At 47.3% G+C, this 18,812-nt stretch overlaps 1 protein-coding gene across 1 annotated transcript in view; it reads right to left on the bottom strand.

Annotated features, from left to right (window-relative positions):
• LOC145361149 (anthrax toxin receptor 1-like) overlaps positions 1–18,812 on the bottom strand; it is a 183,817-nt gene that overhangs the window by 137,655 nt on the left and 27,350 nt on the right. The window contains exons 2-7 of the mRNA XM_080216766.1: positions 15,355–15,426; positions 14,243–14,314; positions 6,432–6,513; positions 5,292–5,325; positions 4,636–4,715; positions 170–238 (exon numbers count right to left, since the gene is read on the bottom strand). Coding sequence (XP_080072892.1) covers positions 170–238; positions 4,636–4,715; positions 5,292–5,325; positions 6,432–6,513; positions 14,243–14,314; positions 15,355–15,426 — 409 coding nt within the window. The remainder of the gene's footprint in view (positions 1–169; positions 239–4,635; positions 4,716–5,291; positions 5,326–6,431; positions 6,514–14,242; positions 14,315–15,354; positions 15,427–18,812) is intronic.

The following is an 18,812-nucleotide window of genomic DNA, read 5'->3' as shown; positions in this document are numbered from 1 at the left end:
GGATTTTCACAGTAACTTAGTTGCAGTGTTATTGCAAGCCGACTGGTGACACCAACAAGTCAACTTAAACCTGGATCAAACTGGCCTGAACTCAAGGAGCCACAACCACAGGCGACTTGCTTCAATGATGAACATCAGCTGAGTTCAGGGAATAAAAGTAACCACATACCTGGGTTTCATTGAAGTCTTTGACACCCACGCAGTAGACCGTCGCTCCAAGACTTCGAGATCGGTCTGCCTGGCGAAAGGAAGAGATGGGTCATGTCAGAATCTGGAATGATTGTAGTGGATAATAACAGGTGTATGTCAGACATGCTCACTCTTCACCCCACTTCTGTCTGTTGGGTGGTTACAGAAGAGAATCACAGCCGACTTATAAATGACATCTAGGTTTGGCGACCAGATGTTTTTCTCGTCCCCTCTGAACTTTACAGATGGACAGAACAGCTTGTCTCCACTGACTTTTGCGCAGCGTGGTGGCACAGTGGTTAGCATTGCTGTCTCACAGCGCCAGGGACCGGAGTTCGATTCCCGGTTTGGGTCACTGTCTGTGCAGAATCTGCACGTTCTCCCCATGTCTGTGTGGGTTTCCTCCAGGTACCACCAGTTTCCACCCACAGTCTAAAAAATGCTGGTCAGGTGCAAAGCACGTGCTAAATTCTGTCTCAGTGCACCTGAACAGGTGCCGGAGTGTGGTGACGAGAGGATTTTCATAATAACTTCATTGCAGTGTTAATGTAAGACTACTTGTGACACTAATAAATAAACTTTAAACTCCTTTATTCATTCATGGGACATGGGTGTCACCAGCTGGCCAGCACTTATTGCCCATCCCTAGTTGCCGTTAGAGGGCAACTCAGAGCTAAGGGCCATTGTTCTGACTCTGGAGTCACATGTAGGCCAGACCAGGTAAGGACGGCAGATTTCCTTCCCCACAGGACATGAGTGAACCAGATGGGTTTTTACGATAATCAGCGATGGTTTCATGGTCGTTAGTAGATTCTTAATTCCAGATTTCTTTTATTGAATTCAAATTCCACCAGCTGCCGTGGCGGGGTTCGAACCCGGGTCCCCCAAGATGTTAGCTGAGTTTCTGGATTATTAATCTAGCGGAAATACCATGAGGCCCATCACCTCCCCACTTCAATTCGCTGAAAATAAGATAAACTTTCCAAACTCTTCGAAGTTTCCTTTCTCCCAGGTTTTATATCGAACGTCCTGCAAACTCTTCCTCCAGAGTTGAAATTCAGACCCATTGTGCTGCTTTCTATTCTTGGATCTCAAAGTCAGGAACTCTTGACTTCTCTGCCTTTCCTTCCTCTCCCAATCGACAGAGGACTTGAGCCCGAGCAGTCAAGCTCACGCGGACAGCTGCTCCTGGATTTTATCCCGTCATGCATCCCGTGCTTTCCTACTTCGACAGTTTCCTGCAGCAACCTTTAGCAGATTTAGCCTGGAGCTTCCCAGGGGAACGGGACCTCAGTCAGATTATCATCGCTGTGAACATGGCGTCGGAAAGGGATTTTGTTCTTCAAATGAGTATCTCGCAACAAGATCATCTCAAACGTTCACGAGACATTCCTTCCTCCACCAAAACCATCAATTTAAAAAAAGCACACCAAACCACAAGGGGATCTCACATTGAAAGAGGTGTTGGAACAATGGACAGAAGGAAATAGAACAAGGAGGAGGAAAAAATGATTCTTATTCTTATTCATGCACAGGATGTGGATATCGTTGGCTTAGCCAGCACATGTTAATGCTTAATTGCCCTTTGAGAAGATGGTGGTGAGCTGCCTTCTTGAACCCGGTGCAGTCCCTGAGGTGTAGGTACAGCCACAGTGCTGTGAGAGAGGGAATTCCAGCATTTTGATTCAGTGACAGTGAAGGAACAGCTGATATATTTCCAAGTCAGGATGAGGAGTGACTTGGAGAGGAACTTCCAGTTGGTTGTATTCCCAGGTACCTGCTGCTCTTGTCTTTCGTGGTGTGAGGCGGTGTGAGTTTGGAAGGTGCTGCCGAAAGAGCCTTGGTGAGTTCCTGAGTTTTGACCCAGTGACAGTAAAGGGACAGAGATATATTTCCAAGTTGGGATGGTGAGTGGCTTGGAGGGAAATTTGTAGATTGTGGTGTTCCCTTCAATGAGAAGCATTGTGTTTGTCTTTCAGGGCCAGTTCTCAAGAAGCCTCGAGGTGAAGTTCAAGTCAATGTTCCCAGCAGTTTGCATCTATCTCAGGTCATAGATCCTGAACTGCTCTTGACATCCTGACTTAGGCTTTCCAAATGAAAACTGACACGCCTAAAACAAAAATCTTGTTTTCCCAACCACACCATCCATTGGTTCAAACAGATCAAAGCCCTCTGGAAAAGAGGAGGTTGAGAAATGATCTGACAGGCATTCAGGATTACCAAAGGGTTTGGCAGAGTGGATGGAGAGAAGGTCATCCTACTTGTGATGTGAGGCCATCAACATGATGACCACCACAAAGCAAATTCAGTCGGGAATTCGGGAAACAATTCTTTACCCGGAGATTGGTCAAATGGCCAAGTGCTATTATTGTTTGACTATTAATCCAGAAGCTCAGCGAACGTTCTGGGGACCCGGGTTCGAATCCCGCTACAGCAGATGGTGGAATTTGAATTCAGTAAAATAAAATCTGGAATTAAGAATTTACTGATGATCGTCAAACCATTGTTGATGGTCAGAAAAACCCACCTGGTTCACCAGCATCCTAACATAAGGGAAGGAAATCTGCCATCCTTACCCGGTCTGGCCTACATGTGACTCCACAATGTGGTTGACCTTCAACTGCCCTCAGGGGCAATAAGGGATGGGCAATAAATGCTGGCCAGCCAGCGACGCCCATATCCCACAAATGAATAAAAATAAAAAGTGGAATTTGCTACAACAAGGCATAGTTCAGGCAAATATTCAAGCACAAGGGAGATAAACTGGAGGGTGAAAGGAATACCAGGGGATGCTGACAGGTAGAGATGAAATCAGGTTGATGGAGGCTTGAGTGCAGCACAAAGACTAGCATGGCGCTTTTGGACTGAATGGCCTCTCTGCATGCAGTAAATGCCAAATAAATATACAGACTATGTGAGCTGAAAAAGCTGAAGTGATAGGTTCATCATCCCGGCACAGTGGCACAGTGGTTAACACTGCTGCCTCACAGTGCCAGGGACCTGGATTCACTCCCCAGCTTGGGTCACTGTGTGTATGGAGTTTGCATGTTCTCCCCGTGTCTGTGTGGGTTTCCTCTGGGCGCTCTGGTTTTCTCCCACAATCCAAAGATGTGCAGGATTATGTTGATTGGCCATGCTAAATTGCCCCTTGGTGTCAGGGGGATTAGTTCGGGTAAGTGCATGGGGGTAATGGAGATAGGGCCTGGGTGGGATTGTGATTGGTGCAGACTTGATGGGCTGAATGGCCTCCTTCTGCACTGCAGGGATTCTATGAAAATCTACGAAACCCAGTCTGAATGAAATCTCCAGCACCAACAGGTGTTCGCATCCTGGGTGGTTTACTTTTTTTACATAAAAGATGTTGCTTCTGAACATGCTTGAATCTGGCAGCATGTAACCAATAGAACATCTGCATGTGCCCAACCAGGCAAGAGGATGCACAAACAAACATGAGAAAGATGACCCAAGAATGAACTAGCTGAGGGATAGAGGTCCAGAGGTCGTGCCATTTCCACTCAGCTATGGCAGACTAGCCAAGAACTAAATTATTTGCTTTATTATTGGGATACAATGAAAAGTATTGTTCCTTACGTGCTATACAGACAAAACATGCCGTTCATCAAGTTTGTAGGGGGCAAAGGGAGGGATGGGGTTCCAGAAAAAAAAATGGACATTGAGAGGGTGATAGGAAAGATTAGAACCAGAGGGCACAATCTCAGACGAAAAAGACGATGCTTCAAAACAGAGATGAGGAGGAGTTTCGTCAGCCAGAGAGTGGTGAATCTGTGGAACTCTTTGCCGCAGAAGGCTGTGGAGGCCAGGTCATTGAATGTCTTTAAGACAGAGATAGAAAGGTTCTTGATGAATCAAGGGGATCAGGGGTTATGGGGAAAAGGCAGGAGAATGGCGATGAGAAAAATGGTGGGGCAGACTCGATGGGCCGAGTGGCCTAATTCTACTCATGTCTTACGGTCTTATGGAAATAGGGCAGGATTTTCCGACTGCGCTCACCCCAAAACCGGAAAATCCTGCCCGAGATCAAAGGACCTTTGTGTCCCACCAGCTACGATTCCCGTGGGAAAATCCCATAGTTCTGCAGTCAAACAAAGATCAACTTAATATAAGGCAGGTCCATTCAAATGAAGGAGCAAATGCTCCAAAAGCTCGTGCTACCAAATAAACCTGCTGGACTTTAAGCTGGTGTTGTGAGACTATTTAAAATGTCTGATGGTAGCAGATATTTTCTAAGGCAGTTCTAACTGGATATAGTTGAAACTTTCCTTTCCCACAGGTTGGCTTTCAATATCACACATTTTCAATTTCTTGCCCAACACATTCTTTGCGCATCTGTTTCTTCTTAAGTTCCATCCACTGACTGACTTGGCTGGGTGTCGGGGAGGGAGAGGCTCCTACATTCCATCATCAAATCTGACACAAGCTCCTTACCTCTCGCTCGGCGTAGTAAAACAGATTCTCCATCAGTTCGCCATCTGTCAGAGCAATGATGACGCTGGCAGTCCTGTATCCTGCGTTGTGAAATACAACCCGTTAATTTGGCAGCAAGGAAAACAGAAAATCACCTTGAGGTGTTGACAGCCTGGACACATCATCTCTCACTTTAACCCTTCCAGCAGCGGATCTCTCTGGCGGGTCATGTAAGGCTGTAATCGGCAACGTTTCGTTAAAGGCACTATATCAATGCAAGTTCCTCCACTGGTTGATGATTACAACAATGTAGTTATCCCTGCTTGCAGTGGGCTATGATGTGGAGATGCCGGTGTTGGACAGTGGGCCAGGGACAAGCTGATGTTACCATCAGGGACATCTTTTGTGGCAAGACCTGAATGTGCCAGGATGATGCCTTCACAGCCATTGCACTCACTGTGATGTTGTCTATCATGTATGTTGGGGTTTGAGGTGCGCACTGCCCCTTTAAGATTGCGGGTCAGGTGACCCCAGGGGATTAGCTCTGCCCGATGTGGAATCTGGTTGTGCAGTCTCAGACCTGACTGTAGCACCGACAATAAAGCGCTGTCCAGTGTCCAAGTTAGCTCATGGTTCTTTAGGTACTCTTGGTCTATAGAGCGATACGCTGCACTTACCTTCAGCACTTGAGTAGTAGATCTGTTCGCTGGCCTGCAAGGAAACAAAACACAGAAATCAGGGGTCAGAACTGGGGGAGCAGGGAGCCTATGAAAGCTGTGCTTGGAAACTTTTCAACATGGCCTGGAATTCCAGCATTGCTGTTCAATTCCCAACCTCCTCGGGTTAGGCCCCAAGATCAGGAAAAACCCATCCGGTTCACCGATGTCCTTCAGGGAAGGAAATCTGTTGTCCTTCCTGGTCTGGCTTAGAAACTTTCTCTCAGAGGTGAAACAATCCATCAACACAGGCCATGGGGTGCAATCATGCTGTTCATCATATTCCAAATGGAAAGGGTAGCTGTTGTCCTTGTGCACGAGTCCCTGCCTTCTGCAAGTACATCTGGCAACTCGAACAAGTGGCACCGGTGACAGGGCAGTGTGGAGGAGTGACCCAAGAGCCTTCATTCAATTCTGCTCTGAATTGAAAGGCCAAGCTTTGTCCATCCACCGCACAGAGGGGAGAGAGAACCATCAATAGATCTCACCTGATGAAGGAGCAGTGCTCTCAAAGTCTGTGATACCAAATCAACCTGTTGGACTTCAAGCCGGTGGTGTGAGACTTCTGACTATCACCTTCAAAACTGACTGCAATTTTTTTTTATTCATTCATGGGACACATGCGTCACTGGCTGGCCAGCATTTATTGCCCATCCCTCGTTGCCTTGAGATCGTGGTGCCCCTTCAATCGCTGATACAGCTGAATGTCTTGCTTGGCCATTTCAGAGGGTAGTTAAGGGTCAACCACACTTCTGTGAGACTCTGGGGTCACATGTAGGCCAGACCAGGTAAGGATGGCAGATCTCCTTTCCCAAAGGGAACCAGATGGGTTTTTCCAACAATCAACAATGGTTTCATAGTCATCAGTAGGTTCTTAATTCCAGATGTTTTTCCTGAATTCAAATTCCACCATCTGCCAGGACAGGATTTGAACCCAGGTCCCCAGAACATCAGCTGTGTTTCTGGATTAATAGCCCAGCGATAATATCACTAGGCCATCTCCTTCCCAAATGGCAGGATCTTTGGTTCTCCAGGATCTTTAATCCTCCCGCCCACTCCCAAATCCAGCTCTCCCAGAATATACAAGCATGCAGACTGTACCCTCTCGAAGCCTTCATGCATGTAGGTGTCCCCTCCAGGCTGCACCATTTGGAGCTCCTCCAATCCTTTGCGAATCTCTTCCCTTTCAGAGGTAAACAATTGAAAAAAAAGGGTTAGATGGGGAAACAATTGACCTCACCACCTTAATAAAAACATTGCTGTGTATTTGCACTCGTGCTATGAAGAGGATGGAAAGAACTTGTTTCTTTGGAGCTGAACATTGGGCGGCGTAACTGATTGTAAAAAGTTCCTTGAAATTTCATTCCGCATTCATGGCCTTGCCTTGAAAAGATGGACATTTTTTTCTCCTCTCTTGCACTGGGATAAAAGCTATATTTAAGGAACTAGTAACAGAATTTCCGCTGATCGCTAATATTCCCACGGTGTTGACTTGACACGGTGGTTAAGTCAATATCCCACAACGCCAGGGACCCGGGTTTGATTCCCAGCTTGGGTCACTGTCTGTGTGGAGTCTGCACATTCCCCCTGTGGCTGTGTGGGTTTCCTCCGCATTCTCCGGTTTCCTCCCACGGTCCAAAGATCTGCTGGCTTTGCTGAATTGCCCCTTCGGCCGGAATTTTACCATCCTGCCCGCCACAGGAATGAGTGGGGGTGGGGGCGAGGGGGGGGGGGGGGGGTGGTGGTGGTGAACAATGAAAAGATTTGTTCACCTCAGGCGGGATTTTACGGTTTCGGGATGAGCAAGGCTGTAAAATCCCATCCTGAAGGGTTCAAAGATTTGGGAAATCAGTGAGGTAAATACGTGGGAGTGACAGGGATAGGGCCTGGGCGGAATTGTTGTGGGAGAGTCGGTGCAGGCTTGATGGATCTAATGGCCTTCATCTGCATTGTGGAACTTGAATGATTCTATGATCTCTGGTCAGTTAGGACGTAAGAAGCAGACTAAGGAATGCGTTAAAAGACCTTCCAGTTCAGTCCTAATTTGATGTCAATTACTCAGTAGAACTCACTGATACGTGAAGAGACTTCAGGTGGAACTGGGTGACGGTGGAGAATTGGATGTTGAATTGGACCAAAGGAATAAAGACAGCTTACACAGAAGCAGAACTCTTATCTCCTTTACGAAACTGCAACCTCAGGGAGGTTCAAACAACCTGGATGTCTATTTTAAATTAAAATGTAATAAACTGTTGACAAAAACATGAACTGTGCAGTTGGGGGGTGGAGGGGGGGGGTGGATTCCACAGAGGACTTTTAAATGCTGGAAGGTTCCGACGTTTGGCTATCGTGGGAAAGAGCAGAAGCTATCAATAGAAAATACTCAAAAAAAAAGAAGAGGGGTAATTCAGAAGAAAATTCCTTCCTGGAAGAGAGTGATGAGAATGTGCAGCTTGCTGCCACAGGAAATGAATAATATTTATAGAGAAAGTTGGATAAACACATGGAGGAGAGGGGAACTGAGGTTTATGATGATTGATTCGAGTGAGAAATATGGGAGAAAACTTTAGTGGAGCATGAATACCGGCATGGCTGAAAGGTATATCCACTGTCATGTGGTTTAACCAGCCTGACAGATGTATTATTGAAGTACATAGCTCCTTAACATGCTAATCATTCACAACTCGGGGACACACACTTTCCTGGTGGCATTGTGAGTGACAGGTCTGAAAGTGGACCACATGAACTGGGCACATGCCCTTCAGAAAGGGCCCAGGTCCAACTCTGCTGCACCGAGACAGCAGGAAGAAGTCTCACGACACCAGGTGTCGTGAGACTTCTTACCGTGTTCACCCCAGTCCAACGCCAGCATCTCCACATCTGAGACAACAGGGCCACTGGTGTCCACGCAACAGGCACGACCCTCTCGTTTCTTTCTCTGTGAACGGTATGCTTTGTCTGTAAAGCATGCAAGAAACAGTACTTTTCACTGTGTGCCCACACAGGTGACAAAAATCAAATCAGATCAAAACTAATCCATCAGGTAATTCATTCAGTGCCTCGCCTGAGCCACAAAGACTGGCAACACATCAGTGCCAGGCAATGACCATCTCCAACAAAAAAGGAATCTAACCATCACCCCTTGGCACTCAATGCCATTATCATCACTGAATTCCCCCACTATCAACATCCTGGAGGTTACCATTGACCAGAATGTGAGCCATATAAACACTGTGGCCACAGGAGCAGGTCAGAGACTGGGAATCCTGAAACAATTAACTCACGTTCTGACTCTCCCACTCCTCCGCCCCCTCAAAGCCTGTCCACCATCCACCAGGAGTCAGTCAGGATTGTGATGGAATACTCTCCACTTGCCTGGATAGGTGCATCTCCAACAACACTCAAGAACCTCGACACCATCCAGGACAAAGAACTCTATCCACAAACATTCACTCCCTCCACCACTGACACACAGCTGTGTGTACCATCTACAAGATGCACTGGAGCAACTCATCAAGGCCCCTTTGACAGCACCTCCCAAAACCCACAATCTCTACCACCTACAAGGACAAGGACAAGCAGATACCTGGGAACACCAGTGCCTCCAAGTTCCTGTCCTAGCCACTCGCCATCCTGAATGGGAAATATGTGGGCCATTCCTTCACTGTCGCTTGGTCAAAATCCTGCAACTCCCTCCCTGCCAGCACCGTGGGTGTACTTATACCTTGGGGACTGCAGTGAGTTCAAGAAAGCAGCTCACCACCACCGTCTCAAGGGGCAATTATGCATGGGCTATAAACGCTGGCCTAGCCAGCGACGCCCACATCTCAGGAATGAGCAAAATAAAACTCCCATCAAGAGGCAGTGTTCCCAGCAGGAAATCAACTGGAGAACTAGAATCGTTAGTTCGAGTGCCAGGGACCCGGGTTTGATGCACGGCTTGGGTCGCAGTCTGTGTGAAGTTTGCACTGGGTTTCCTCTGGGAACCCGGGTCTCTGGCGCTGTGAGGCTGCAGTGCTCCCCACTGTGCCACCATGCTGCCCTGAAAGGATTAGAGGGATAATGTAAACACGTGTGTTTCCTCTGGGTGCTCCGGTTTCCTCCCACAGTCTGAAAGACATGCTGGTTGTGTGCATTGACCCAAACAGGTGTCGGAACGTGGCAACTCGGGGAATTTCACAGTAACTTCATTGCAGTGTTAATGCCAGTCTTACGTGTGACTAATAAATAAACTTTACTAAAAATCATAATTTGATGAAACAATAATTTGATTTGATTTATTATTGTCATATGTATTAGGATATTGTGAAAAGTATTGTTTCTTGTATGCTATGTAGACAAGGCACACTGTTCATGAAGAAGGAAATGAGTGCAGAATGTAGTGTTAATTGGAGCATTGTTAGAGAGTTTAAAAGAGTGAGAATGACATTTTAGAAGCACTTAGAATGAGAGTGAAAGATAGAATCAGAAGGTAAAATTTTATTAATCAGTGGAAACCGGAGCACCTGGAGGAAACCCAGACAGACCTGGGGAGAATGTGCAAACTCCACACAACAATGACCCAAGCCAGTAACTGAACCTGGGTCCCTGGCGCTATGAGGCTGCAGTGCTAATCACTGTGCCACCCTGAAAGGATTGGAGGGATATTGTAAAGATTACTTATTAGTATCACAAATAGGTTTACATTAACACTGCAATGAGGTTACTGTGAAAATCCCCTAGTTGCCACACTCCAGCGCTTGTTCGGGTACACTGGGGGAGAATTTGCACGGTCAATGCACCCTAACCAGCACAACATTGGAACGTGGGAGGGAACCCACGCAGACACGAGGAGAATGTGCAAACTCCGCACAGACAGTGACCCGAGACCAGAATCGAACCTGGGACCCTGGTGCTGTGAGGCAGCAATGCTACCCACTGTGCCACCGCGCCGCCCCAGGTATGCTGGTCACAATTTGCAAGAAATCACCTCATTCCCCAACGCCATCTTGAAAAAATTAAATGGTTTAAAAGAAAATTAACGTGACCCAAGTGAAAATTTCTCTTGGCGGCTCCTCGTGGACGCAGAGGGCTTTTTGCAGTTGGAGGAAACGTTCAGCAATATTAATTTTCTTTCTGCTTTTGTGTGGGGCGTCCCGATTTAGATAAGAAACTGGTTTCCATGCTGTGTGCCGCAGATAATAATCAGAATGATACCAGGTTTTCTCAGGAACAGCAAGAGCTGATGGAAGGGGGTTTTATTGGCTGAGTGAGCGCAGGATGGTCAGAAGTTGAACAGTGCCAGCTACGTTTGGCAGGCAGATGTGAATGAAGTTACATCATGCCTCAACTGTGTTCCTTGGACTGTTTTCCAAACATAATAACGAGCCTCAAAACCTTTGGCTCTGGCCCGACAGAATTAATTCAACCATTGGTTTTGGTTCACTTTTAACATCAATTATTCGCCAGCAGTCAGAGAAACGTGGAGCTGTTGAGTTCCGCTGTTACAAAGTCATCCAGTCCAATGGTCAACGCGCTTTGCACAGGACATCACCAAGGTTGGGGGCGGCGGCGACAGAGGGATACCTGCAGGTGAGGTGAGTGGGCAGAGACTGGACAGAAGGAACACAACGGGGAAAAACGTCAAGTCGTGCACCTCGGTTGGAATTGTGGGCAGCACGGTGGCACAGTGGTTAGCGCTGCTCCCTCACACCACCGGGGTCCCGGGTTCAATTCCCCGATTTGGGTCACTGTCTGTGCGGAGTTTGCACGTTCTCCTTGTGTCTGCGAGGGTTTCCTCCGGGGTGATCCCGTTTCCGACCACATTTCAAAGATGCGCGGGTTCGGTGGATTGGCCATGCTAAATTACAACTTCGAGGTGAAGGGGGCAAGGTTCAACACAGATGTCAGGGGGACGTATTTTACACAGAGGGTGGTGGGGGCCTGGAATGCGCTGCCAAGCAAGGTGGTTGAGGCGGACACGCTGGGATCGTTTAAGACTTATTTCGATAGCCACATGAACAGACTGGGAATAGAGGGACACAAACGAATGGTCTAGTTGGGTGCAGGCTCGGAGGGCCGAAGGGCCTGTTCCTGTGCTGTATTGTTCTGAATTGACCCTGGTGTCAAGGGATTAGTAGGGTAAATATTTGTGTTAATGGGGAATAGGGCCTGGGTGGGATTGTGGTCGGTGCAGACTCAATGGGCCGAATGGCCTCTTTCTGCACTGTGGGGTTCTATGATTCTATGAATAAAGGAGCTGAATAGTATTTCAATGGAGAAAGACTGCAGTCCAAAGATCTGCGGGTTAGGTTGATTGGCCATGCTAAACTGCCCCTTAGTGCCCTGGGATGCATAGGTTAGAGGGATTAGCCAGGTAAATATACGGAGTTACAGGGAATCGGGCCAGGGTAGGATTGTTGTCGGTGCAGGCTTAATGGGCCGAATGGCCACCTTCTGCACTGTTGGCATTCTATGTAAGCTGCAGCACAGAGGGATTTGGGGGGAGTCCTTGTGGATAAATCACAAAAAGCTAGTGTGCAAGTTCAGCCGGTAACAGGCAAGGCCAATGGAATATTGTCCTTTATTTCAAAGGGAATGAAGGCTAAAAATAGGGAAGTCTTGTTAAAACTACACAAGGTATGAGTTCGGCCACACGTGGAACACTGCAAACAGTTTGGATCCCCATATCGACGGAAGGACATGTTGGCATTGGAGGCAGAGAAGGTTCCCAGGTTAATCCCGGGTACGGAGGGATTACCATGACAGGAGAGGTTGAATGGGTTGGGTCTGTACTCATTGGAGTTTAGAAGAATGAGAGGTGACCTTATTGAAACACATTGGACTCTCGGGGTGGCGTTTGGCAGGGTGGATGTTGAGAGGTTGGTTCCCCTTGTGGGAGAGTCTAGGACCAGAGGACATCATCTCAGAGGAAGGGAGTAGGGCTAAATTGGCTTATTGCTTAATAAGACTAAGATGAGGAGGAATTTCTTCTCTCCGAGGATAGTGAATTCATGACCACATATCCCAGGGCTATAATGGTAGCCATGTCCCAGAGGGGCAAGTGACATCTGACTCTGTGGCTTCTGAATCCGCAGTTGGGAATATCTCAATGCCAGAACACTGGTCCTTTAACTTGGGAAAAACAAACAAGACAGGAGGATCCAATTGGAAAATGTTTGATTAGGCTGGGGCTGGAATTAATCTTTTTATTAAGTATATTTTTGCAGCCTCAAAGTGTTGGGTTGGTTTCCCTCCCCTAAAGACGATTGCTGCGTCTCTGATTAATTCCAACTGTTTGGAAAAGTGGAGAGAGCAGATTCGGATTAAAAAAAAGTTTATTAGTCACAAGTAAGGTTTGCATTAACGCTGCAACAAAGTCACTGTGAAATTCCCCTCGTCACCACACTCCTGCGCCTGTTTGGGTCAATGCACCCTAACCAGCACGTCTTTCAGGCCGTGGGAGAAAACCGGAGCCCCCGGAGGAAACCGACGCAGACACGGGGAGAATGTGCAAACTCCACACAGACAGTGACCCAAGCCAGGAATCGAACCCGGGTCCCTGGTGCTGTGAGGCAGCAGTGCCAACCCACCGTGTCACCGTGCCGTCCCATGGCTGGCAATACTGATTTTCAAGCTTCTCATTTAGTTAGACAATGCCCTGGAATGGAGCAGAGAGAAACTCAGACAAGTACTCTGTGAAGAATTCCTCCCAGATGTCTCCATAACTCTCTGGCTCTCGGTGCAGAGGTGAAGAATAATTTGGAGTGTTAGCCGGAGTTCCGAGCCCATCTTCTTCATTCTCTCCTCTTTCTCTCCTCGTCCAGCTGGCCTGAATCCACCCAAGTTGTTCGTCCTGAATAATCCACCCCCGAAACACTGTTTCTCCATCTCTATTTTAAACTTATTTATTAGGATTGCAACTAGGCTTACTTTAACTCCGCGGTGAAGATATTCTGAAAATCCCCAAGCTGCCCACACTCCGGCGCCTGTTCGGGGACACTGAGGGAGAATTTACTATGGCCAATGCAGCCAACCAGCAAATCTTGCTGACTGTGGGAGGAAAATGGAGCACTGGGAGGGCATGGGGGAGAACATGCAACCTCCACACGGACAGTGACCCAAGCCGGGAATCGAACCCGGGTCCCTTTTGCTGTGAGGCAGCAGTGCTCACCATTGTGCCACCCCATATTTTATACTCAGACTATACAAGACTCTTAGCATGGTGTGAGAGTTCTTGCTGCCCCATTGCCCTGGAGTATCCTCAATGTCTCAACTAACTGCTCGGAGTCAGAGGAGAAGAGGTGACAGGAGATTAGGAAGTGGGGCACTCCACAGGGAGTGCGGATTAGGTTCACCAGACTGATTCCTGGGATGGTGGATTGAGACATGAGGAAGGGTTCATTCATCCATTGTCAACGCTATAATATTCAGGCATTCGGCCTCTCATCTTTGGGTAAGCGTTCTCCAAGGCAGCCTTCACAACATACGACAGCGCACAGACAGATACCCCGAGATCGGAATCGCACCTCGTCTGTGCGAAGTCTTCACATTCTCCCCGTCCCTGCGTGGGTTTCCTTCGGGTGCTCCAGTTTCCTCCCACAGCCCGAAAGATGTGCTGGTTAGGTGCATTGGCCATGCTAAACTCTCCCTCAGTGTATCTGAACAGAGCATATCAACGAGGGGGATTTTCACCGTAACTTCATTGCAGTGTTAATGTTAGCTTGTGACGCTCAGGAATTGGATAATCCCTTCAAAGGGAGAGACGTAAACACTCGAATGGGAAAATAATTGCAGGATTACAGGGAAAAGAGTCAGGGGGCAGAATTAACTGGAAAGGTCTTTTGAAGGGCTCGCAGAGGTGTGATGGGCCGAGTGTCCTCCTTTGGTGCTGTGTTGACTCTGCAAAGAGATTGAACCTTGCGGTCACTCACCTGTCCTCTGTTAAGGTCATGAGCGTGGTGCCTCTTGTTGAGAAGACGATGAAAGACATTCTCAGCTGAGGGCTGGAAAAGGACAAAAGAGGTGTTCAAAATCATGGAAGAAGAAAGAAGTGAAAAGAATATCCTCTGTGAAAGCATAATGAGGTAGCCATTTTGTGTCTGCACTAAGAGCAAAGAGACCATCTCTCTTTGTGTGCTGGGAGGGACCCTGGGTGAAAACGAATCGATTTCTCAGAGTGTGGACATCATGGGAGAGAGTTTACAGAAGAACAGTACAGCACAGGAACAGGCCCTTCGGCCCTCCAAGCCTGCACGGTCACATTGCCCTGTCAAAACCAACCCTTATATCCTTCTATTCTCCATCTGTTTATGTGCCTATCCAGATAAGTGGCGGCACGGTGGCGCAGTGGTTAGTGCTGCTGGCTCACAGCCCCAGGGACCCGAGTTCAATTCCCACCTTGGGTCACCGTCTGTGTGGAGTTTGCATACATTCTCCCTGTGTCTGCATGGGTTTCCTCCAGGTGCTCCGGTTTCCTCCCACAGTCTGAAAGATGTGCAGGTTAGGTGCATTGATCCAAATAGGTCCCAGAATGTGGGGAATCTCACAGTAACTTCATTGCGATGTTAATATAAGCCTTACTTGTAACTAATAAATAAACTTGTAAATGGTGCTAACAAATCTGCCTCAACCACCTCATTTGGCAGTGCATTCCAGGCCCCCACCACCCTCTGTGTAAAAAAACATCCCCCACAAGTCTCCACTGAACATTTCCCCCTTTCCTTCAGCTTGTGACACCTTGTAATTGTCATTTCTGCCCTGGGAAAAAGCTTCCAACTGTTCACCCTATCCATACCCCTCATAATTTTACCAACTTCTATCACGTCCATAAGACACAGGAGCACAATTAGGCCATTCGGCCCATCAAGTTTGCTCTGCCATTCAGTCATGGCTAATATTTTTCTCATTCCCATTCTCCTGCCTTTTCCCCTGCCCCTCAGCCTCCATCTTTCCAGGGAGAACAATCCCAGTTTATTCAATCTGTCCTCACAGCTGATACCCTCCATAACCAGGCAATATCCTGGGAGACAACCAGTTCTCTTACCTGATGAACTTGTGAGCAAGATGGTCAACAAAGAAGAAGATTTCGTTCCAGTGGTGTTGGACACTCCCAGACCTGAAAGGAAAGTTCAGACCCATCGATGAGTATCTCACACACATTATCAAACTATTACATTTCAGGGATTTTGGTTTTGAGCAGGCATTTGAAAGCGCGAGACAAACATTTGGCAAAGCAAGCATCATGTGTCAACAATTAATCTTGTTTCCATCCCCTGTAAAGAAATAGGAGTGAGTGTGAGGATTAAGTTTGGAGGATTATCTGTACTAAAACAGCCTAATCAATTGCAATCGACCTGGCCTCTTGACAAAGAAGATTTTCTTGATTCATCTCCTTGACTCCCTGAAGTAACTGACAACTCTTTGGTTGCGCAGTTAGTCCGCCGGTTAACAAATGATAAATGACCATATGAAAAATGACTAATTCGGCTAAAAACATTGAGTGGGAGAACTCAGCTACGGATCGGAAACTGGCTGAAGGGGAGAAAACTGTGAGCGACTGGTCAGAAGGTCGGTGCGGTGGAAAGTGTAAGATGTTGCACATGGGGAATAATTGAAGAAAATTGAAACGGAGCATGCAGTCTGGACAGATGTTCAGTCGATCCGGAGCAGCAAACAACAGCTGGACAACAGAAGCAGAAGTCAGAGGAAGATGTGGTCAGGAAGTGTCCAGTGCTTGTGGCCAGGCTGTACCGAGTGTCCAATTGTTGAGCAACATGGAAGATATTGAAGAGGTGGAGATTGTGCAGGGGAGAACCACAAGGCTAAAAGCTTAATGTCAGGGGACTGAGTTCTGAGCACAAAGACGCATCATGCAAAGCATTCATTCTGGTTGTATCACAGCTTGGTATGGGCTCCTGCTCTGACCAAGACTGCAACAAACTACAAAAGGTTGTGAATGTAGCCCAGTCCATCACGCAAACCAGCCTCCCATCCATTGACTATGTCTACACTTCTCGCTGCCTCGGAAAAGCAGTCGGCATAATTAAGGACCCCGTGCACCCCGGACATTCTCTCTTCCACCTTCTTCCTTCAGGAAAAAGATACAAAAGTCTGAGGTCACGTACCAACCGATTCAAGAACAGCTCCCTCCCTGCTGCTGTCAGACTTTTGAATGGACCTACCTTGTATTAAATTGGTCTTTCTCTACACCCTAGCTATGACTGCAGCATGATATTCTGCAGTCTTTCGCTTCCTTCTCGATGAACAGTATGCTTTGTCTGTATCACACGCAAGACACAATACTTTTCACTGTATGCTAATGCGTATGACAATAATAAATGAAATCAAATAAAACTGGACCAAGTTTAGTCCTTTGTAGAAAAGAGGCATCTCAGAGAACATCAGGAACAGAAGCATGAGTAGACATGATGGTAACATCAGGAACAGTCCCAAACATTTCCTTACTAATTGCAACTATGGAGAGAGATAAATAGGCACGAGGCTCCCTCCAGAACCATCTCTCTGTTCTGGAGACACATGATGTGACACCACAGATGATGTATGGTAGCTATTGGCATCACAGCTTTAAACTACAATTAGGACCATTGAGCTTTCCCCGCTTATCAATATGGTCTGGGTCTTCAGCCCCACCTTCCCAACAGTTCCCAATATTCCTCAGTTCCCTACCCCAGTTTGAAATGCATTCAGCCATTGGGCAAGTGGGCAAATCAATGGCAGATGCAACAATTTGGATAAATGCGCGGTTACTCACTTTGGAAGCAAAAACAAGAAGGCAGATTACTACCTGAATGGCTGTAAATTGGGAGAGGGGAACGTGCAGTGGGACCTGGGTGTCCTTGTGTACCAGTCCCTCAAGTTAAGCATGCAGGTGCAGCAGGTGGTAAAGAAGGCAAATGGCATGTTGACCTTCATTGCGAGGGGTTTCGAGTACAGGAGCAGGGATGTGTTGTTGCAGTTTTACAGGGGCCTTGGTGAAGTCACTCAGAGTATTGTGTGCAGTTTTGGTCTCCTTTTCTAAGGAAGGATGTTCTTGCTCTCGAGGGAGCGCAGCAAAGCTTTACCAGACTGATTCCAGGGCTGGTTGGACTGATATATGAGGAGAGATTGACTAGGTTAGGATTGTTTTTACTGGAGTTTAGACAAGTGAGGGGGGTACCTCATAGCAACTTCCAAAATTCTAACCAGACTCGGAGGGTAGATGCAGGGAGAACGTTCCGGATGGTGGGGGGAGTCCAGAACCAAGTGTCACAGTCTGAGGGTGCGGGGTAGACCATTTAGGTTGGAGGCGAGGAGACATTTCTTCACCCAGAGAGTGGTGAGCCTTTGGAATTCATTAGTTGATACCAAAACATTGAATGTGTTCAAGAGGCGGCTGGATTTGGCACTTGGGGTGAATGGGATTAAAATTATGGGAAGAAAGGAAGATTCGGCTATTAAGTTGGATGATCAGCCACGATCGTGATGAATGGCGGAGCAGGCACGAAGGGCTGAATGGCCTCCTCCTGCTCCTATCTTCTATGTTTCTGTGGGGTGTTTGATGAGATGGATGGGATGCTCTGGATTCTGCACTCTCTTTCCACTGTTTATGCTTGGCCTCTGTGTCCTCCACCAAGTAACACTGAAGGTCATTGATGCCTTTGTGGATGCTTCTTCTCTGGTTTGTGTGTTCTGAGGCAAGTGATTCCCACATGGGGCTGTTGCATTTATTGAGTGAGGCTTTCAGAGGGACCTTGTAGCATTTCCTCTGCCCTCCTAGTGATCACTTGCCGTTGTAGAGCTTGGAGTAGAGCATTTGTTTTGGGAGTCTTGTGCCTTGAAAAGTGGAGTCACAGGTGGACAGAGTGGTGAATAAGGCATGCTTGGTTTCATCAGTCAGAACATTAAATACAGGAGTTGGGATGTCTTGTTGAAGTTGTACAAGACACTGTTAAGGCCACACTTGGAATACTGTGTGCAATTCTGGTCACCTTATTATAGAAAGGATATTATTAAACTACAAAGAATGCAAAAAAGATTTAATGAGATGCTACTGGGATTTGATGGATTGAGTTATAAGGAGAGGCTGGATAGACTGGGACTTATTTCTCTGGAGCACAGAAGGCTGAGGGGTAATCTTATAGAGGTCTATAAAATAATGAGGGGCACAGATCAGCTAGATAGTCAATATCTTTTCCCACAGGCAGGAGAGTCTAAAACTAGAGGGGATAGGTTTAAGGCGAGAGGGGAGAGATGCAAAAGGGTCCAGAGGGGCAACTTTTTCATACAGAGGGTGGTGAGTGTCTGGAACAAGCTGCCAGAGGTAATAGTAGAGGCGGGTACAATCTTATCTTTTAAAAAGCATTTAGACAGTTCCATGGGTAAGATGGGTATGGAGGGATATGGGCCAAATACAGGCAATTGGGATTAGCTTTATAAAAGGACTGGCATGGACAAGTTGGGCTGAAGGGCCTGTTTCCATGCCGTACGACTCTATGACAGGCA

Source organism: Carcharhinus amblyrhynchos, chromosome 34 (genome assembly GCF_965287045.1).
Source record: "Carcharhinus amblyrhynchos chromosome 34, sCarAmb.v2.hapA, whole genome shotgun sequence".
NCBI classification, from domain to species: Eukaryota; Metazoa; Chordata; class Chondrichthyes; order Carcharhiniformes; family Carcharhinidae; genus Carcharhinus; species Carcharhinus amblyrhynchos.
Note: the sequence above shows the minus strand (reverse complement) of the source record. Positions and strands in the feature narration are given on the sequence as shown.